Raw genomic sequence first — 22,793 nt, 5'->3', positions numbered from 1 at the left:
CACCATAAATATGCACAAATATTAGGTACCAGTTAAAAAAACTTTTCAAATTCTATGTTTTATTTTTTTAGATTTTTATTCTCTTTTGTTATATTTGACAACAGAATGCATTACAATTTATATCACACATTATCTCTGGTTTTATACAAAGTATTTTCACATCATTCAGGTCTTCATACGTGTACTTAGTGTAATGATGTTCATGTTATTTCCACCGCCTTTCCTACACCCATACCTCCTCCACTTCCCTCCCACCCCTTTGCCCTATCTAGAATTCATCTAATCCTCTTTTGCTCCCCCTCCCAACCCCATTTGAATCAGCTTCCTTATATCAGAGAAAATATGTGGCATTTGGTTTTTGGGGATTGGCTAACTTCATTTAGTATTATATTCTCCAACACCATCCATTTACCTGCAAATGCCATGATTTTATTCTCTTTTATTGCTGAGTACTATTCCATTGTATATATATGCCACATTTTATTTATCCATTCATCTACTGAAGGGCATCTATTTGAGCTGCTGTAAACATTGATGTGGCTGTGTCCCTGTAGTATGCTGTTTCAAAGTCCTTTGGGTATAGACCAAGAAGTGGGATAACTGGGTCAAAAGGTGGTTCCATTCCCAGTTTTCCAAGGAATCTCCATGCTGATTTCAATATTGGCTGCACTATTTTGCAGTCCTACCAACAATGTATGAGTGTGCCTTTTCCCTCACATCCTCGCCAACATTTATTATTGTTGGTATTCTTAATAGTTGCCATTCTGAGCAGAGTGAGATGAAATCTTAGAGTAGTTTTGATTTGTATTTCTCTAATTGGTAGAGTTGTTGAACATTTTCTTCTATATTTGTTGATTGATTGTATTTCACCTTCTGAGAAGTATTTGTTCAACGGCCCGTTTATTGATTGGGTTATTTGTTTTTGTTTTTGTTTTGTTTTGTTTTGTTTTTGTGTGTGTGTGTGTGTGTGTGTGTTCAGCTTTTTAAGTTCTTTATATACTCTAGAGATTAGTGCTCTGTCTGATGTGAGAGTGGTAAAAATTTTCTCCCAAGCCATAGGCTCTATATTCAACTCACTGATTGTTTCTTTTGCTGAGAAGAAGCTTTTTACTTTGAATCCACCGTATTTATTAATTCTTGATTTTAATTCTTGTGCTAAAGGAGTCTTATTATGGAAGTAGGGGCCTAACCTGATATGGTGGAGATTTGGCCCTTCTTTTTTCTTCTGTTAGACCTAGGGTCTCTGTTTTAAATTCTAGGTCCTTGATCCACTTTGAGTTGAGTTTTGTGCCTGGTGAGAGATAGGCATTTAATTTCATTTTGTTGCATATGGATTTCCAGTTTTCTCTGCACCATTTGTTGAAGAGGCTATCTTTTCCCCAATGCATGTTTTTGGCACCTTTGTCTAATATAAGATAACTGTAATTATATGAGTTAGTCTCTGTGTCCTCTATTCTGTACCATTGGTCTACCAGTCAACTTCAGTGCCAATACCATGCTGTTTTTGTTACTCTTGCTCTTATAGTATAGTTTAAGGTCTGGCATAGTAATGCCACCTGCAAGTACTTTTGGTTTTTCTCTATTTAGGATGAAGTTGGTGGGCTTCTGATGGCATTTATTTATTACATTTATTGATTTCCATGACTGCTTTTTCTATTTCTATGAGGAATGTCATTGGAATTTTGGTTGGAATTGCATTAAGTCTCTATAATGCTTTTGGTAGAATGGCCATTTTGACAATATTTTGCCTATCTAAGAACAAGGAAGATCTTTCCATCTTCTAAGTTCTTCTTTAATTTCTTTCGTTAGCATTCTGTAGTTTTTGTTGTAGAGAACTTTCACCTCTTTTGTTAGGTTGATTCCCAAGTTTTTTTTTTTTTTTTTTTTTTTTGAGGCTATTGTAAATGGGGTAGTTTTCCTTTCCAGAGGATTTGTCACTGAGATACAGAAATGCCTTTGATTTATGAGTATGGATTTTGTATCCTGCTACTTTGCCAAATTCATTTACTAGTTCTAGAAGTTTTCTGGTGGAATTTTGGTCTTCTAGGTATAGAATCATATTGTCAATTTGAGTTCTAATTTGAGTTCTTCTTTTCCTATCTGTATCCCTTTGATTTCTTTCATCTGTCTAATTGCTCTGTCCAGTGTTTTAAGAACTATGTTAAACAGAAGTGGTGAAAGAGGGCATCCTGTCTTGTTCCAGTTTTTAGAGGGAGAACTTTCAGTTTTTTTCCATTTAGAATGAAGTTGGCCTGGGGCTTAGCATAGATAGCCTATATGATGTTGAGATATGTTCCTGTTATCCCTAGTTTTTCTACTGTTTTGAACATGAAGGGGGGGGGGTTAATTTTGTTGAGTGCTTTTTCAGCATCTATTGAGATGATCATATGATTCTTTAAGTCTATTGATGTGATGAATTACATTTATTGATTTCCATATGTTGAACCAACCTTGAATCCCTGGGATGAACCCCACTTGATCATGGTACAGGATCTTTTTGATCTGTTTTTTTAATTCAATTTTCCAGAATTTACTGAGAGTTTTTGCATCTATGTTCATTAGAGATATTGGACTGAAATTTTCTTTTTGTAATGTGTCTTTGCCTGGTTTGGGAATCAGGATGATATTGGCCTCAAAGAATGAGTTTGGAAATGCTCCCTCTATTTCTATTTCTTGAAATAAATTGAAGAGTATTGTCATTAGTTCTTCTTTAAAAGTCTTGTGGAACTCAGCTGTGTATCTGTCTGGTCCTGGGCTTTTCTTGGTTGGTAGGCTTCTGATGGCATCTGCTATTTCATCACTTGAAATTGATCTGTTTAAATTGTATATATCATGATTCAATTTGGACAAACCCTGTGACTCTAGAAATTTGTCAATGCCTTTGATATTTTCTATTTTATTGGAGTAAAAGTTTTCAAAATGATTTCTAATTATCTTCTGTATTTCTGTAATGTCTGTTGTGATATTTCCTTTTTCATCACATATGTTAGTAATTTGAGTTTTCTCTCTCCTTCTCTTTGTTAGCATGGCTAAGAATTTGTCAATTTTATTTATTTTTTTCAAAGAACCAACTTTTTGTTTTGTAAATTTTTTCAATTGTTTTTTGTTGTTGTTGTTTATTTCAATTTCATTTATTTTAGCTCTGATTTTAATTATTTCCTGTCTTCTGCTGCTTTTGGTGTTTGGTGCTTTTGTTTGGAAGATCTATATCCATTGGTGAAAGAGGTGTTTTAAAGTCACCCAGAATTATTGTGTTGTGATCTATTTGACTCTTGAACTTGAGAAAAGCTTGTTTGATACGTAGCACTCCATTGTTTGGGGCATATAAATTTATTATTGCTATGTCTTGTTGAAGAATGGTTCCTTTAAGCACTATGAAATATCCTTCTTTAACCATTTTGATTAACTTTTGATATGAGGATGGAAACCCCTGCTTGTTTCTGCAGTCCATGTGAGCAGTATGATTTTGCCCAACCTTTCACCTTCAGTCTAGATGTCTTTTCCTATGAGATGAGTCTCCTGAAGGCAGAATATTGTTGGGTCTTTTTTTTTCTTTTAATCCAATCTGCCAGTCTTTGTTGATTGATAAGCTTAGGCCATTAATATTCAGGGTTATTATTGAGCATTATTTGTATTCCCAGTGATTTTTGTTTATTTTGCATATTTAACTTGATTTGGTTTCTCTTTTGTTTAGTTTTTCCTTTAGTGTAATATCTCCATTTGCTGATTTTCATTGTTGTTTTTAAATTCCTTTTCATGGAATATTTTGCCGAGGATGTTCTGTAGTTAGGTTTTCTAGTTGTAAATTCTTTTAACTTTTGTTTATCATGTAAGGTTTTTATTTCATCATCAAATCTAAAGCTTAATTTTTCTGGATATAAGATTCTTGGTTGGCATCCATTTTCTTTCAGAGCTTGATATATGTTTTTCAGGATCTTCTAGATTTCAAGGTCTGGGTTGAAAAATCTGCACATAATCTAATTGGTTTCCCCCTATATGTAATCTAATTCCTTTCTCTCCTGGATTTTAATATTCTCTCCTTATTCTGTATGGTAGGCATTTTCATTATAATATGCCTTGGTGTGCATCTGTTGTGATTTTGTACATTTGGCATCTTGTAAGCCTCTTAAATTTAGTTTTCCAATTCATTCTGCATGTTTGGAAAATTTTATGATAATATTTCATTGAATAGATAGCTCATTCCTTTGGTTTGGACCTCTATGCCTTCCTTTATCCCAATAACTCTTAAGTTTGGTCTTTTTATGTTATCCCATATTTCCTGAATGGTCTGCTCATGGTTTCTTACCACTTTCACTGTGTGGTCTACATTCTATTCAAGATTATATATTTTGTCTTTATTGTCTGAGGTCCTGTTTTCCATGTTGTCTAGTCTATTGGTGATGCTTTCAATTGAACTTTTAATTTGGTTTATTGTCTCTTTCATTTCAAGGATTTCTGTTTGGTTTCCTATTAGAACCTCTATCTCCCTATTGAAGTAATCTTTTGCTTCCTGCATTTGTTTATGTAGCTCTTTGTCAAAATGATCTTTTGCTGCCTGTATTTGCTCTCCTATATCATCCTTTAATTCACAAAACATTTTAATTATGTACATCCTGAACTCCTGCTCTGTCATTTCTTCTGTTGTGCTGTCTGTGGATTCTAATAATGTGGGATCTTGATTTGTTTGGGGCACTTTCTTCCCTTGTCTTTTCATATTGCTTGTGTGCCTTCTTCTAGCACTGTGGATCCAAGGCATTACCATTTTTACCCTATAGGCTTATAGTGCTGAAAGGATCCAATACCTCTCCTTTGAGGTGAAAGACAATGTTAACAGATCCAAACATAAACAATATACACTCTAAAAACAAATATTTGCTGTTAAGATGTTTACAGTTTGGTCACAATGTACAGAAATGGTGAATTCAGTTATTATCTACAATATACTCAGTAGGTTTATAAAAGGGTTTACAGTTTCTGATGGTGGACAAAGAACTGGTGGTGAGGAGTAGGATGATATGCAGTGGTGGTAGGAGGTGAGGATAAAAATGTTAAAATAGTAAAAATTGTGAAAAAACAAAAAACAACAACAACAAAACAAATATACAACACATCTGTAATATACTATTGAGATGTGCCAGTCCTCAAAAACCTAATTCATGCAAAGTACTTGGTTTCACATATGTTGGGGATGTGAGGGTGGGAGAATAGAGAGGGAGAAGAGGAAAAAAAATTTTTTTAAGGAAGAAATAGGGATTATTTTGGTTGGAGATCAGTTATCTTTCCTGCTTCCCTTCTCATCCAATAGGTGGGGTTGTCTATTGTTAGCTGGTATCTCCGCCCTCAGGATGTGAAGGTAACCAAGGTGAGAGGGTTGGTCCTGATTGGAGGGCACCTGGAAGTAGGGTGTGGGACCCACCGATCCCTGAAGGGAGACTGCACCTCACGGATTTCTTTTGGGATCCACTCACGTGATGTGAGCACCTGGTCTTTCTTCTTATCTCACCTAAAGACCTCCCAGTTCCTGGTCTCTGTGTTAGTTTTTAAACTGTATCACACTCACCCTCTCCCTTGCTACTTCTTAGTAATGGATCTTTCTCTCTGGGGGCTCTTGAGTGTAGTGCTTTGGGTGCACTGCACATTTACCCCACTGCAAGCTGTTTTGTGTTGGGCACTCACTGTGCCAGGGTAGCAGCTGCTGGGGAGAGGGGGTAGTTAGAAACTGGGTACCTGGCCATCCAGAGTTCCAAACTGAGAATTTCCCACACTAAAGATGGTGATGAAGGTGACTCAAGATGGAGGTGGTTGCTTTCAGCAATGGGGTGTCGGTTCAGGTGGGGGAGCCAGGTGATGGCGAAGGACAGTGAGTTCAGAGACGAGCTCTGTGGTATGCAATGTGTGGCTATCAGCTGACTTCAGAGCCTGTATGAAGTTCTAGGGTGCAGGCAGGCTTCTGCACATAGGGTACTATCTCCGTTCCTGCAGAGCTCCAAGATGGAAGCTCTGGGGGATCCCCACATTGGTAGATGGGGGTCCACATGGGAGTGGTGGCCCGAGTTCCTGTGCATGCTTGGGTGGGTGGCCAAAAGTTCTGTGTGGGTGCTGATGCCACCGATGATCTCACTTGGGTACCGGTAGTCCTGCGTGGGCAAGTAGTTGGGAGACCTACTCTGACACTGAAGCCTGGAGCCCTGAACTGCATGGTGGCCGTGATTCCTGCACAGGAGCACGAATATCACTCACAGAGAAGCAGTATTCTCACTACTTGAGTCCCAGGTCATGGAGCGTCACAGAATGCTGCCTCCCTCTGGCCCACTATCTTGGATCTCCCAGTTAAAAACTTTTTAAAGAAATTTTTAATGCAGATCATAGGAGTTTATTCTTTGACAAGAATGGATTTCAGGGTGCAGCTCAGAATTCAGTTCCTAAGGAGGAATTCTGGATGAATTTTGAGTGAGGCGATTACATGGGAGGCTAGCACAAATTTGGACAGACATAGGGCGGAAAGCAGTCTTTGACCCCAATCATTATGTCTTGTATTCATTCCCGGAAAATTGCTGAGCCAACCCTTTCATTGGTAATGGCTGCCACACTGCAATGCTAAAACAATGTTTGCTGCTTGCTATCAAATGTGTTAACTACTAAGCCAGAGCTTTGGGGCATTTTAAATTTCTACGCTGAATTAGAGTTGAGGCATCCTGTGGCAGATGAACCCGTATAGTTTAGGGTCTGTTCACATGGTCTGGATGGCAGTGTCCCTTATTTAACATTCAGGCACAAGGTGAAACTGTGAAGCTCCACACATTACTCAGGTTGCCACCACTGTGACCAAAACACCTGAGCAGAAAAACTTAGAGGAGGAAATGTTTATTTTTGGCCCACAGTTTCAGTCCATGGTTGGCCAACTTCATTGCTCTGGGCCCAAAATGTGGCAGAACATCATGGCAGAAGGGTGAAGTGAAGAGAGCTGCTCAACTTGTAATAGCCAGGAAGCAAAGAGAGAGAGGGAGAAAGAAAGAGAGAGAGAGGTGCTAGTGACAAAATATAAACCACAAAGCCATTCCCTTAGTGATCTATGTCCTCCACCCACACCTACCTGCCTACAGTTACCACCCAGTTAGTCCATTCAGATTATGAATCCATTAAATGTATTCGTCCACTGATTAGGTTACAGCTCTCTTAATTCAATCATTGCAGCTCTGAACATTCCTGCATTAACACATATACTTTGGGGAGAATATCATATCCAGGCTATAACAACATGCTGTTGGTAAATTTTCACACATCCCTTAGAAAAAGTCTTTTGGTGAGACTTTTGGCAATTCAATCTAAGAATGTGTGATTTGTTATCCTCCTCTCAAAGCATCTGGACAAGTTCAGTCCTGTCCTTCTGTCTCTAGAGATAGAAAATAACAAATTAATTTATTCAAAATAAACAGAAACCAAATATTTGTGATTTATAATTAATGGAGGGCAACAAAGAACATCTTAAAAGTCGGAGTCAGAAACTATCATTGTAGACCTCCACCCTGTCTGAAATGTACTCCTGGCCCTGGATTCCAATTTATCTGGCTAAGTGTTCCAGGTGGTGCTTCATATTTGTATGCAGTCACTGCTTCCCACACTCCTGGTAGCTCAGTACTTTCTGAGCATCCTCAACTTCTACTTCCTCATGTTTGTCTCAATTGTGATTAAATGTGTGTCGTTTTACCTTCATTCTACCATAGGGCAAAGTTCATAAAGACATGGGTTCTATTTTCTTACTTACTGCTTTATCCACATTAGCGAACTCCATGCCTTGGAGATAAAAGCAATTCCAGTATGTGTAGAAAGAATGAATAAAGCTGCAAGGACCTATGGTAAGTGTCAGAGATGTAAAGCTTTTAACGTACTGCATCTGTCCTTGGGAAACTTTGTACTCCAGGAGTGGCTCTCTCCATTGATAAATCTGTATTCCCTCCAGCAACAGAAAGGTCAGGCTGAATCAGGTCCTTGGATTGTCTCCACCTCATTTCCCCAAATCTCACATCTTTGCCACTATAATCCCAAAGCTGACTCTGCTTGTGTCCAAGGACTTAGTAAAAATGAACCAGCCTATCTTTCTACCAATTTCCATTTCTCTGTTGAATATAATTTTTTTATTTTTTCAGAAACTAATTTAAGTTCCTGAAACATTGGTCAGAATTAACATTTTAATATGGGTCATCTGAAAAGAGGAACAGAACAAATAAAAACAAACATCCCCACAGTTGTTCCATAAACCCTGTCTTTTCCCTTGGCTCTAAGCCCATTTTCCACCATCCAAAAGATCATCTATTTCATTCCTAAATTCCTCTTCAGAACTTCCAAACTCATCTTTGAAGTGTTTGACTTCTAAAAGTAGTTTTTTTCTTATTTTTGCCTTACATTTTTCCTTGTTAAAACTTAGTTTTAATTGAATTCCTGACCTTTCTACTTAGTTTTTCATTTGTTAGTATTTGAAATTGATATTTTTAGGCTCCCAATTCAGCAAACCTTGAGCTACTTTTTCTCTTTCTAGGTACCCCCATTCACCCTTTCATTCTCCTGGTGAAGTTGCTGAACAAAACCCGTTCTTAAACCAACTTTAGATGTCACCATACAAGTTGATACATTGCTAGGCTCCTCTATTTTGTTTTTTAGGTCTTTCAAACATTTTAAAAAATATATTTGGCAAAGCTCTCAACATTTTTGAGATGGTTTTTCTCAGGAAGATCTCATCTAGCCCAAAACCAACTTTCTTACTAATAATAGCAACTACAAGTAAACCATTTTGTCTATAAAGATGGCACTGCTTGGCTCTTACCCCATCTTAGCCTTTAATTTTTCTCCTTCTATTTTCTTTTTGCTGACAGAAGATTTAAATTAATAAATCCATGATCTTACACTTGGACTAATTTGAAAATTTGTTTTTACTAGTTATTCATTTATTTATTCAGTGAATATATATTCAGCACTTAGGTGCCAAACACAGTGAGGTATCAGGAAAACAGTGGTGAACAAAAACGAAATATTCCTGCCTTCATGGAGTCTATGGCGAGGGGGAGACCAGCATTAACCCAAGAGCACAGATGAATGGAACATGATGCCTGGGGTCATTGAGGTATGTCCATGGTGCTTTGAGAGTCTGAAATGCTACCTTTGGCACTAAAACCTCAGTCTACAGTGTGCATAGGAGTTTGCAAAGCAGTGGGGAGGACTGTAAGAACAATCCAGTTGCAGGATTAGCACAGGGCCCTGCCACTATTATTTGAATCTTTTTTCTATACTTTTCATGATCCATATAGGTCATTTAATCTTTGCTATCATGTACTGTACATCACCTAGTTTCACTTTTTTTTGGGGGGGGGAGTTAATTGTCTATTTTTTTAATCGAAGAATATATTCATCTTTAGAAACATCTATTTTAATTGAATGACTTGTACATTCCAAGACATTTTTTTCATATATATTTTTGATACAATCTGATTTGAAAAGCCAGCAGCCTTTGCCCATATTGTTCTAGAACCTTCATCTGAAGAAATCTTTGATGCCCTACTTCCAAGACTTGAGTGTGTTATTCTGTAAGCACAGAATATCTTCACATTATATTTTTGTTTAATTTCATTGTGAGAAAATAAAACTTGGAAGAACGAACTCATATAATGTCTAACCTGAAAAAGATGACCATTCAATCAGTACATTAAATTTAGAACCAAACCCAATAATTATTTTTAGGGCAAAGATTTTACATAAATAAACAATAAATAAATAAAGATTTATCACTATTGACTAGATGGATAAAAACCCAGTACTTGGATTCTTAGTTGCATTGACATCAGTTTGAGAGTCTGGCAATACAAGTTCCTGTCTCCCTTCAGTAGAGCTGTTTTTCCTAAAGGCTGGAGGACCTGAACTGCCTCTTTCCATCATGAATTTTACCGAGCACATTCAACAGAAAAGACAAAAATCAAGAACTGGCAAGACACTTGAGCAGCCTTCTTGGGGCCCCAGAGAAGTACTCAGTAGTTAGTTTTTTTTTTTTTTTTTTTTTTTTTTTTGTCAGTATCAACCCTTCCATCGTCCCCAGTACTACAAGGGAAATTTTAAATAGTATATTTTTATAAAGATTAGTTTATTAAACTAGGCACAGTGGCACCTGCCTGTAATCCCAGCAGCTCGGGAGGCTGAGGCAGGAGGGTCACTAGTTCAAAGCCAGCCTCAGCAAAAGCAAGGCACTAAGCAACTCAGTGAGACAGGGTCTAAATAAAATGCAAAATAGGGCTAGGGATGCTGCTCAGTGGTTGAATGCCCCTGAGTTCAATCCCCAGTACCTGAAAAAACAAATTAGTTTATTAAGAGAGGATGATAAAAATGATCATACTGGGCTGGGGTTGTAATTTAAGTAGTAGAGCCCTTACCTAGCATGTATGAAGCACTGGGTTCGATTCTCAGCACCAAATATGATTAAATAAAATAAAGGTCTAATGATTATACTGTAAATCTGTTAGTCTGTCAATCTTTCAGTTTGACATCAATCTCTTATTTCATGATAGTATTACTTTCTATTTAACATTCCTGGAAACTTAAAAGTTGTACCCATATTAAAAAAAAAAAAAAGAAAGAAAGAACCAAGTGGGGAAGATTTTTAGACAAACTGTTGCTTTGGATTCCATGTCACACGTGTGGTTGGCTGGTACTTGCCAGTCTACCATTATGTTTGTGAAAAGGTATTTGAAAAACAAGCTACACTTCTGGTCAGAACAGAAATGACAACTACAACCTTGCCCTGTAGAATCAGTAAGAATTCAACTCAACAATTTCTTGAGCAGTTTTAGTCCCCAGAGCAAGTAATGTGACCTAAAAGGTGATCCCTGCAATTTTCAGATTACTCTTAACTCCAGAAGTTAAGAAATAAGCAAGAAGCTTTAGTTATCATGTTCTGGAGAGCAGGAGCCTTCCTGTCTTCCTCCTCCCCTTTCTCTCCCTTCAAGGGAAGATGGTATCCCAGGCAGCCGGCCTGCAGCTCTGCTGTTTGATTTTCTGGCAGGTACTGTCAGGTGCTGGGTGAATGCTACTGGAGGCGCAAGTCTGGATTGGAGATAAGCCTCAGTCTCTTTGTTTGCCAAAGGAGAATAAAAGCCTTAAAAATAAAACTCAGGTGAATCTTAAGCTTTGTTTTTGGCTGTTGAGACTTATCAGATGAACTCAAACGTCACCTGTAGCACTGTCAGTGGGACTGGGGGCTGGAGGGGAAGCGCACAGCCTTTTCCAGGTTATCCACTCCTTTTGGGCAGGGGCTTGTACACACCCTGTTTCCTGCAAAGATGGATCCTGCTCTAAGGCGGATTTTAAAAACAGAATAAGAAGGCCAATGGGATGCAGAGAGCTGAGCCATTTCTGACACTGTAGAGGGATTCAGAATATAGGGATAAGGAAAGAAGTAATATTCAGTTGGTGGTCTTTTATGGTCAGTTAAAAAAAATGATTAGGTCACAGCTTAGCCTCATATCAGAAAGGGCTTCTGAGTTTAAATGTACTTGAAGTGTGCATAATAAGCACTAAATTATTCATAGCATTATACAACTGAAGCTATTTGACAAAAAATCCCAAAGAAGTTAAAGCCAACTTTTAAGACCTTGGCAAGATTTAGAGATGCAAAATTCCAAACTACCATATTATTAATAAGACTGTTGTGTATAGTTCTGTTTTCTGTCACTTGCTTCTTAATAATGTTCAAACAAAGGAGTCATAAAATATGGCCATGTACTTGGGTACAAGCAGAGACATAAGAAAGTATTGATCTATACATCCTCTTCAGCACTAGTGACAGAACATTGTGTATTAAAGTTTGAAATTATAAATAATTCCTGACTCATCTCAAGCATTCTCTTTGGTAGGATGTTTTTTTTTTTAATAATCATTATTTATGTGGTAATGTAGTATATAGTAAATAGTCATTCTTATTTATTATAATATCAAGCTTTGTCGAAGAAGATAATAATATAAGAAGAGTATGGTCTTTACTACAAAGTACTTAATTGGGTTTGTGTACAAGTGTGTGGGATGTATGCTTATGCCTGTTTCAGTTTAACAAATATGTAATAAGGGCCTCTTCCAAGATCTTGTACTATTTTCTGGAAGAATGAACAAAATGTAAACTTTGTCCTTAGTGAAATTTAAAACAACAACAACAACAAACCCTCTTTAAGTACATCATTGGCACAGGAAACAATAATGAAAACCATTTACAAAAAAGACCAGTTCTAATTAATATTTTCTTAGGAATTTCATTAGCAAACATTCTTCCAGGAATGTATATGTAGGCAAGGGGAAGTTCCTTGTCTGTTTTGATCTCTTCTCTTCCGTTAGCACATGGCAATGTGCCTGACCTGTAATTCACTCTCATCACACATGAGTGAACAAAAGTGAGTCATGCTTGGTAACAGAAAAAAGTGACTTATACTAGTCTAAACATGTGGCATATAGTTAGGGGATTTACAGTGCTATCTGTAGTGGTACCTTTAGATTACCATAAAGATAACTAGAAACACTCATGAACAATCCTCCTTTATATCAAGGCCTTGAGAAGTGTGCCCTAAAATACAAGGGAATAAAAGGGTTGTTCTTCAAATGTGTGAAGGGAATAATCAAAAAGAGTTCATTGTTTTTTGTTGCGTAGTGCATTTTTCTTCTTTAAGTTCTAATCAGTGTCACATGTTAGAAGCGATAAGCTCCAGAGTGGGAAAAAACATTTGGTTAGAAATCATGGCTCATCACCAGCTGTGTTTCTTGGGCAAGGCACCTAATCTTTCTTGGCTCAAATTTTTCACCCATAAAATGAGGGATGTGAACTGGATGATCTCTTTGGTCCCCTTCAGGTTCTAAAATCTTGTAACACATTCGTGATTTGCTCTTTTAATTAATAATATGTCTACAGAGCTATATAATTACATCCTCCTTCGGTGGAGTTTTCTAGAAATGTTTTGTCATGTATTCCACAACTATATAATCAGATAATCCAGAGGCATGCCCTCCCAAGGGAGAAAGATATAATTTTTATTGTAATTGGAGGAATGTGGCTCCTGCTTTTTATTTTCATCTTTGTATTGCCAGGGGAGGAAAAGCAGTTCATTTTATAATTACTGTTTTAAACATATCCTTAGGACTTTATTTTGATTTGTGGAGCCTTCGGGCACAACTGAGAAGAACCGGTAAATATAAAATCGTGGTATTTCTATGCCCTTCCTCTTTTGCCCTTCTCCACACTGGCCTCAGCTGCACTCATGTCCTGAGCCTGCCTTGAGGGACCTTCCTCCCAGGACATTACTCAGATACATACTTTCATTTTGCAATTACCATTTCTAAAGCTGAAGGCAATTGCATGTGTTTCTTCACTAAAATTACAAATATCCACTAATTTATTCATCAAGTTTTTTAACTGTCTACCATATGTCAAGGTTTATTTCCTAGGTATTTGTGATACATTGATAAAAATTAGAAAACTGAGGGGCTGGGGTTGTGGCTCAGTGGTAGAGCACTTGCCTGGCATGTGTGAGGCACTGGGTTCAATCCTCAGCACCACATATAAATAAATAAATAAAAATAAAGGTATTGTGTCCATCTACAACTAAATTCACAATAGCTAACTGTGGAGCCAACCTAGAATGCCCTTCAGTGGATGAATGAATTTAAAAAATGTGGTATATATACACAATGGACTATTACTCAGCAATGAAAGAGAATAAAATCATGACATTTGCAGGTAAATGGATGGCATTGGAGAAGATAAGTGAAACTAGCCAATCCCCAAAAAACAAATGCTGAATGTTTTCTCTGATATAAGGAGGCTGACTCATAGTGGGGTAGGGAGAGGGAACGTGGGAGGAATAGATGAATTCTAGATAGAGAAGAGGGGAGGGAGGGAAAGGGAGGAGGCAGGGGATTAGCAAGGTTGGTGGAATGTGATGGACATCATTATCCAAAATACATGTATGAAGACACGAATCGTGTGTCAACCTATTTTATATACAAACTGAGATATGAAAAATTATGGTATATATGTGTAATAAGAATTGTAATGCATTCTTTCTGTCATGTAGTTTAAAAAATGAAATAAAATAATTTGGAATTGAAAAATTAAGACCTGCCTTTGTGAAACTTACATTCTTGTGAAAGAAAAGAGGCAGTAGGTTAAGAAACATAATAAAGAAGTTTTTTTTTTTTTTTTAATAGATTGAATAGAGACGGGGTCAAGGATGATGCTAAGACAGAGCTGCCATTTACTGAGATGGGAAAGCTGCAAGTAGAGCAGGGCTTTGCTCTGGGGTGGGGGAGTCATGGAGTGTGACAGGAATAGGTATGTGACATTCCAAGTTTGATGTGTCTGGCAGATGTGAAGTGAAGACAGCAGGTAGGTTTGGGATCTGAGAGTCTGAGAGTCTGGGTGGAAATATAAATGAAAGCATCTAGACCAGATGCAATTGCCAGAGGAGCAAATGAGTCAGGAAAGAAAAGAGGACCAAAGACTAAGCACTGGGCACTCCAAAATAAAAGTCAGGGAGAAGAGGAGGAGACAACCATGAAATGGAAGAAAGAACAGACCAGCAAGTAGGAAAAAAAGAGAAAGTCTGTGATGTCCTAAGAGCCAAAGAGGAATGGCCAGATTATGTCAGATGCTGCTGATAGATCAAATAGGATGAGAAAATGAGAACCAACATTGGATATAACAACCTAGATGAGAAATATATGTGGATTTCTGCTCTGTAGCACTCGTGTTTCATGTATTCAGGAATCATTCAGTTATTTTTGTTTATTCTGTTAAGAGCCACTCACTGGGTTACTGACATGATTCCTATGATCATTTGGAATGGCCCTTGTTTTCTTGAATGATATTTGACTGTGCCATCTAAAGGTGATTCTGTTTACCCACTGCCAGAAAAATGTGGAATAAACAAACGTAGCCATATCTACCTGATAGCCAAAAGAGAGCAGAGCAGCATTACCAGTCAACATGGCAACAAGGTGGTAGAATAAGTTTGATATTCTTTAAGTCATGGCCTAATAAACAGAGTAGAATACATTTTATATAATTAACTCTAGACAAGAAAGTATTAAAATTATCCTGATGGGTACATATTATTTTAGGAAGAGCCCTATAAAAGAAAGAACTATGAAACTATATTTGCCCCTAACTTTACCAATATTTCTTATCAAAGGATTAAATTATATCTTTGAGAGTTTAGTATAAATGGAATGTAGAACAATTAAAATGAAATTTTTGTTATAAGTGTTTTTTAAAAAAAGAAATGCATATGGTTTCTGCAAAAGTTTACAGAAGCATTAATATAAAGTAAAAGTTTGAATTTTTAAAATTAGGATACCAGAATCCTTGATTTAATTTGAAATGGCATCTTCCCAAAGACATTACTAACTAGATAAGCTAAAATTTTATAATGAGTTGAAAATTAGGGTCAGAGGAAGTATAAAGGGTAATTATTTACATTTCTGAAATAGAAACTGTATAAAGAGGAATAAAATTATGCCAGTTGATCCTTAGCCCCCTAATTATTTAAACCTGGCAGTTTATTCAGGAGTGGCTCCTTTAGTTTGCAGTGATAACTCTTGAAATTGTCACAAAGAACTTTGAAACAATAGTGACAATGAAAGAGAATTCAAGTGTAGTTGTCTCTGCAGAGCATGATTGTTCAGAGGTACTAAAAGTTGTGAAAGAAGAATACAAAGAAATTTTTCAGTTAAGCAAGTAAAAAGTCCATCCATTATTTGGGGGATTTTTATTGAACTGTTCCTTTTGTATCAAAAATATTAAGGATTAATGTTATGGTGGATAACAGCTTAGAGCTTTGTGATACATTAAAACTACAATGTGTGTATTATATATCTATATCTATACATGTGTTTATATGTAGTAATATGTATATGTGTGTGGATATATATCGCACATGTATATACACAACCAAAAGAGTTTTAAGTACAATCAATAAAAGTTTCGTTGTAACACTAAAAAGCTGCATCATCTTGACCAGCTCTTTCTGTAACCAGTCATGTAATCCATTATAACTAGGTTTCCTGATGTTAAGAAGCAGCAGGAACACTTAAGTTGCTTTGATTCCTTAGTTTGTCTTTATTTCCCATACTAAAAGCATGATGCCTGTGAGACAACTCAGCCAAGGACTCAGGGAACCTCTCCTGCTGTGGAGGCCCAGGTCCTTGCTTTTTCAAGGAAAGCCAGAGTAAGAGAAAGGAACAGTAGTTCCCTGCCTCTGCGGTTCTCAAAGTGTGGTCCATAGAACCATGCTAGCCCAGACCTTTTTAAGGGATCTCACAGATCAAAATATAATGCTAAAATATCTTTTGCCTTTTTTATCAATGGTGCAAAATCAATGGTAGACAAGGTACCTTTGCATGAATCAAGAGAGAGGCACCATATTATACTATAGGGGCTGTATTCTTCATGGGTACACACTTGTAATTTACTTTTTTTTTTTTTTTTTTTTTTTTAGAGAGAGTGAGAAAGGGAGAGAGAGAGAATTTTAATATTTATTTTGTAGTTATTGGCAGATACAACATCTTTGTTTGTATGTGGTGCTGAGGATCGAACCCGGGCCGCATGCATGCCAGGCGAGCACGCTACCGCTTGAGCCACATCCCCAGCCCGTAATTTACTTTTTTTAAGCCAGTTTCTCTTAATGTCCCTCTTGAAGCAGTAAAAATTATTGCTTTAGTAACTGTCAACCCTTGACTCTAAATTACATTAGTACACTAGGTCATGTAATGGGAAAAACACTCAGAGCACTACAGCTTCCTCCCACGGGAGAAGGGCGTCTCAAGGGAAAGAAAGCCCTATGTGATATTTGAGTTGAAGGTTGAATTAGCTACTTTATCACACTGCTTTTACTTGAATAAAACAACCTGTTATTTTTGAGTATGTGGCAAGTTATATTCACAAAATGAATGAAGTGAATGTGCAACTTAAAGGAGAGCAGCAAATATTTGTTGACAGTAATGAAATTCGTATTCTTAAATAATAATTAGAATTTTGGAGAACTTGTATCCACCACCATGAGCTTGACAGTTTCCCAGTAGTTAAAAAAATTCTTCTGATGATAGCAGTGGTTGATATTAATCACTATGATTTTTTAATATTGTACTGATTTTTTAATATTATACAATGAAATGTGTCAACATTTGGAAGATTGCGCAACTCAGTGATCCATTAGTTTCCAATTACTAATGCATGCTATTACAGAATCATGCTTGGGTAAAAAGATTTATTTGAAGTATAAGACAGACTAAGGGGTTTCAATATGGAGTCTAAAAAGTTAATTGGTATGGTTTCCAGATTCCATGTTGCAAGTCTAGGTTTAGTATAACTAAGTCAGGGTTTAATATAGTCTCAAAAGTGAATATTCATAATAACTTGAAAAGCTATTGAGATACTCCTCACATTTCTAACCACATATATTTATGAGACTATGTTTTACTTGTTCATTTCAACTCAAACAACATATCACAATAGATTAAATGCAGAAACAGATCTTGGAATCCAGTTGTCTTCTGTAGTAAGGTGATATTAAGGAAATTTGCAAAAAGGTAAAATAATGCCATTATTCTAATTTCTGTGTTTTAAAAAATATAGTCCTTTTTAATGATAATACATATTAATCTGGATTGATTTTATTTTTTATAATGAATTAATATATTTTTAAAATTTCTTGGTTTTAATTTCTAACATGGTAAAAATATTTGTGCTAGTCACAGTCAGTCACAGAATACCTTGTGACCAGAATATATTGTGACAAGAATACATTATGACCAGAATACCTAACAAGGACATCTTAAGAGGATGAAAGATTTTAGCTCATGGTTTCAGAAGCATCAGTCCATAATTATCTAACCATAAGGCAGAAACAACATAGTGGAAGGGTGTAGCAGAGGAAAGCTCCTTGCTTTTGGCAGTGGGGAAGCAGAGAGAGAGAGAGAGAGAAGAAGGGACTAAGGTGCAGTCCCAAAGGTCACATCCCCAGTGACCTACTTTCTCCATTCATGCCTTACCTGCCTATAATTTTCACCACCTCCCAGTAAATTCATTCAAATTATTAATCCATCAAATTATTAATCCACTGATGTGCTAAGAGTCTTTATGACCCAATCATTTCTCCTCTGAACATTGCTGCATTGCCTAACCATGAGCTTTAGAGGGACACTCCAGATCCAGACAATCACAATATTTATAATAGCTGATACTAACACTTTAGGGCTCTCGTGTTTTAGAGCATGAAGGAGTCCTAAGACCAAAAAGTTTGAGAACCTCTGTTCTATATTGGTACATTTTCCTCCTGAAACTGTCCCAAACTTCAATGAATAAGCTTAATTTCCTCCAAGATATAAAGGCACTTATCATCAAAGAGACAACAACAAAATCTGTCAAGGAATAGTAGACTTTGGCACAGGTTCTTTGATAATCGTCACTTTCTCTACTGCTAAATGGGATCATCCAAAATATGAGTTAAATAAGCATTGCTCCATGAATGGCTATGTAAATGCATTCATCATTTATTCAACAGTTTTTGGGGGCATCTTGTTTTTGGACATTATAGCATTCAAAGTGAAATAAAACAGTAGCTCTTGAAGCAGAACTTGAAAGTTAAGATGAATTAGTCCCTATCTGATTATAACTGAAACAACTGACTGGAACATATTTGGGTCAGTGAGATTGCTGTGATTTATTGATAAAAAGAGACCATAAGGTGTCAGGAAAGTCAAAGTGTGAGCTAATCTGAAATTTTAATGGCACCATGACTATATGAAGTAATTTAGCAGGTGTGGTTTGCCTGCAGTGTCTGTTTTAAGAACGAACACACACACACAGTATCAGTTCTATTCTCAAAAAGTTTGCAGCCCATGAAGAAATCTTTCAAATGCTGCAGAGATGTCGAGTAGATAGGTCATAGTAGAAAGCATCACGAGGCAGCTGAAATTTTCAACATTGTAAAAGTACAGATGCAAAAGGAAAGCAAATTATTGTTTAAGAAAAGTCATAAGGCAGAGGACAGAATGAATAACAATATTTTCTAAAGCTATAAACACCAATAAATTCAAAGGAAAAGCTTGGCTTTTATCCAGGGTGTTTATTGTATAGTCCTTAATTCAGTGTTAGGGAGGGAAAATCCATGAACCAAACAAGATTTAGGAGACAGAGTAGCAAATGTGACCTTTCCTCTGCCTTATTAGTTAGGACTAAGCAGGAAGGACAGGTGTCGAGAGCTAGATTATTAGATCTAAAGAAGGTTGAAGAGAGAGTTTTTCATTTTGGCCTTCATTGGCCTTATTCCTTGCCATAAAATAAGGAAAGAATACTTCTTCCCACAGTAGCAAGATGATTAACCCCAAGTCTTGGATCACAGTAAAGGCAATGACGATGAGAGTGACAAAGGAGAATGCAGACCAAGAAAAGGATGTGCCTCTTACCCTTTGTGCAGAGCCTCACGTGCACCCCATTTACTTAGCTTCTTTCATTTAGACACAAATAGGAATTTTATGTGAGTCAGCTTCCTGTCAGTGTAACAAATACCTGAGACAAATCAACTTTAAAACAGGAAAGGTTTATTCTCAAAGATTTATTCACACTTTGGGAGGTTTCAGTCCATAGTTGGTTGACCTGTTGCTTTGGAGCCTATGGCAAGGTAGTACACGATGGCGGGAGGCATAGTGGAGCAAGCTGTTCTTCTTATGGAAGGCAGGAAGCAAAGAGAAGAGGGGAAAGGGCTGGCATCCCAACATCTTCTTTAAGGGCATGCCCCCAATGGCATAAAACCTTCCACTAGACCCCAATCTTAATGGTTCCACCAACTCCCAAGAGCACCACAGGCTAGTGACTAAGCCTTGAATATATGAAATTTCGGGGGGACACATACCCAAACTATAATAAGTTTCCAGGGCAAACTGATTTCTCAGAGGAAAAAAAAATCAGCATAAGTGAGAGGGTATCAATGGCATATGAAAAGCATAAGAAATAGAGAACAGAAATCAAGACAAAAGAAAAGCACAACCAGGCATGGTGGCATCTGCCAGTAATTCCCAGTGATTTGGGAGGCTGAGGATCACAAGTTCAAAGCCAGCCTCAGCAATTTAGCAAGGCCCTAAGCAATTTAGTGGGACTCTGTCTCAAAATAAAAAATAAAAAGGGCTGGGGATGTGGCTCAGTGGTAAAGTGCCCCTGGGTTCAGTCCCTAGCACTTAAAAAAAAAAAAATCACAGAGAAAATGGGGGCAGAAAGAGAAATTGTGGTACTTTCCAATCCACTAGTACCATCAATATGATCTCTTTTAAAAGACAATAACCACATGGCAAAATGGTTTTCCTTCCTTGTGGAGGAAATAAAATGCGTTACAAGAAGGCTTAGTAAAGAAATAACACAAATGAATGCCAAAATGATATTTTAAAAATAGTTTAAAGCAGTAACCCAGGAAGGCAAGATAAAGAGCTAAAGCATTTCATAGGATGGACTCTGTTCTTGCTGGCATCTCTGTGTTCTGTTTGAGACAAGCAGAGGTCCAAGAAATAACTGGGATTTGGCCATGGTCCCTCTGCCCACTGAAGCACGAGTGAGCCTGACTACTAGACAGTGGTTCAGTAAAGGTCCTTGCCTTGTCCATGGGAGTCTCCTCATTTCTTCAATTGGTGGTTTACTTAGTGGCTCATTGAGACCTTGGTTCCCAGACAGCTCCTGGGCTTCTGCAGACCTGGGCTTCTGATGGGCTGAAGCAGCATTTCAAAGGCTGGTAAAAGGGTCACTAGTATTATGTTGTGCTTGAAGATAAGTTAATTCACCAGCAGTCTCTCCTTTCTCAGAAACATGATTCCAGTGACAGAATTCCGGCAGTTCTCTGAGCAGCAGCCTGCCTTCCGGGTGCTGAAGCCATGGTGGGACGTGTTTACCGATTACCTGTCTGTGGCCATGCTGATGATTGGTGTATTTGGATGTACTTTACAGGTAGGTGCAAGAACCATGGCAAAATGGGGCCAGGGTAAAAAAAAAAAAAAAAATGTCAAGTCATTGAAGCTTCTTAAATGTCAAGTCATCGAAGCTCCTTAAAAAGAGCTGGCTGTGTCATTTTTAACCATGTAAATATTAGTTGCTCTTCTCTGTTTGTATATGGCATTTGTAATCAAGGCAGGGAGCCTGAGACACATATTTACTAAACTTTTTCTAATAAGGTAAATATGGTACTTGTGAGATTTCGATGATCCCAACTGCAGTTGACTATTGTCAAGTCAATGTCACCAACATCAAAGAGGGAGCCTACCTTTCAAAGTTGACTTTACTGCAGAATATATTATATATTTCCAGAGTGCCATTTACATTGCCAAAACAGAACTTTGGGGGTTTTTTTGCTTATAAAAGCTTGTAAGATTTTCTGAAAGAACTACTCTTTTGATGAGATATCATTGTTTTGTCCAATGTTCAGTTCTGAATTAAACTGTAGCACAATCAAAAAGTATTCTACACAGATGCTACCATTCATATATTGAATCTAGATATATTTTGCACCATACTTTGAGCAGATGGAAACCTGTAAGTAGTTCATTTCTGGGGTAGAACTAAATATATTAGCAATCAGGAGAAGTTGTATTGCACTATGATACAGGTGTCTCCATTAGGAAGGGAGTACAGAGAGCTTAGCTTAGGAAAAGAGAAAAGGTAATAATTGCATTAAAACTTGGAAAACCAGGCTGGGCGTGGTGGCACAGACCTATAATCCCAGCGGCTTGGGAGTCTGAGGCAGGAGGATCATGAGTTCAAAGCCAAACCTCAGCAATAAGCGAAGCACTAAGCAACTCAGTAAGCCCTGTCTCTAAATAAAATACAAAATAGGGCTGGGGATGTGGCTCAGTGGTCGAGTGCCCCTGAGTTCAATCCCGGGTTCCAAAAAAAAGACTTGGTAAACCAGCTAGAACTAGTCAAGCAGTGGGAGCTGGGTGTGGGAGAAGGTGCCAGGAAGAGGAGAGACATCTCTAAGTCATGGATGTGAGAAAGAACACAACATCTTTGGGAAATTCAGTAGGTCTGGCACAGATCAGGTGTCATTTGTATGGGAGTCGGCACCATGCCTTTGAATGGGATCACCCAGGAGAAGGTGGTGAGCAAGACTATGTCAGGAACAACTCTGAAGAGTGCATGGCAGAGGAAGGGGGGCCTCTGAGGGAGACTGAGAAACAGTGGTAAGGACAGATGGAAACCAGGCAGGAGGAGTGGCAGAAGCCAAAGAAAAGTGTGATCTGCGACAACAGGCAGTTCTCAGCCCACTCAGACTAAGGAAAGAAAGGGAACACCTGGGCCCTTAGAAATCTTGGTTTTGGTGGTTGGAAAGATAGGTGGAAGTTAAAGGCCATGGGCAGCTGGGCTGGAAGAAGAGCTGGAAGATCAGCTCAAGGGAAGGTAGGCAGTGAGAGAAATAGCTAGAAGTAGTGTAGCATGGAAATAAAGGTCTTGTTTCTTGCCCAAGAAAGGATGAGAAGCTAGAGGCTAAAAGAGAGAAAGAGCAGAAATTAATTTTAACAAAATATTAATAATGTCATAATTTTAACAAAATGTTGTTAAAAAACCTACTGTGTGCCTGACATAGTTCTACCATAATAGTTGTCATACAGTGCTCCTGTGTGTCAGGCACTCTTCTGGACACTTTACACACATTTTAACTCATTTCTTCCTCATGGCAATTCTAGAATATAGATACTGTTATTATCCCCATTTATGAATGGAGATACCCGCAGCA

At 37.6% G+C, this 22,793-nt stretch overlaps 1 protein-coding gene across 1 annotated transcript in view; it reads left to right on the top strand.

Moving 5' to 3' along the window:
* Window positions 1-22,793, top strand: part of Lrrc8c (leucine rich repeat containing 8 VRAC subunit C) — a 95,063-nt gene that overhangs the window by 38,980 nt on the left and 33,290 nt on the right. The window contains exon 3 of the mRNA XM_076863544.1: window positions 20,869-21,010. Within this exon, the coding sequence (XP_076719659.1) occupies window positions 20,873-21,010 (138 nt within the window). The 5' untranslated portion in view covers window positions 20,869-20,872. The remainder of the gene's footprint in view (window positions 1-20,868; window positions 21,011-22,793) is intronic.

Source organism: Callospermophilus lateralis, chromosome 7 (genome assembly GCF_048772815.1).
Source record: "Callospermophilus lateralis isolate mCalLat2 chromosome 7, mCalLat2.hap1, whole genome shotgun sequence".
Taxonomy (NCBI): Eukaryota; Metazoa; Chordata; class Mammalia; order Rodentia; family Sciuridae; genus Callospermophilus; species Callospermophilus lateralis.
The sequence above is the reverse complement of the archived record's forward strand: the minus strand, read 5'-3'. Positions and strand labels throughout refer to the sequence as shown.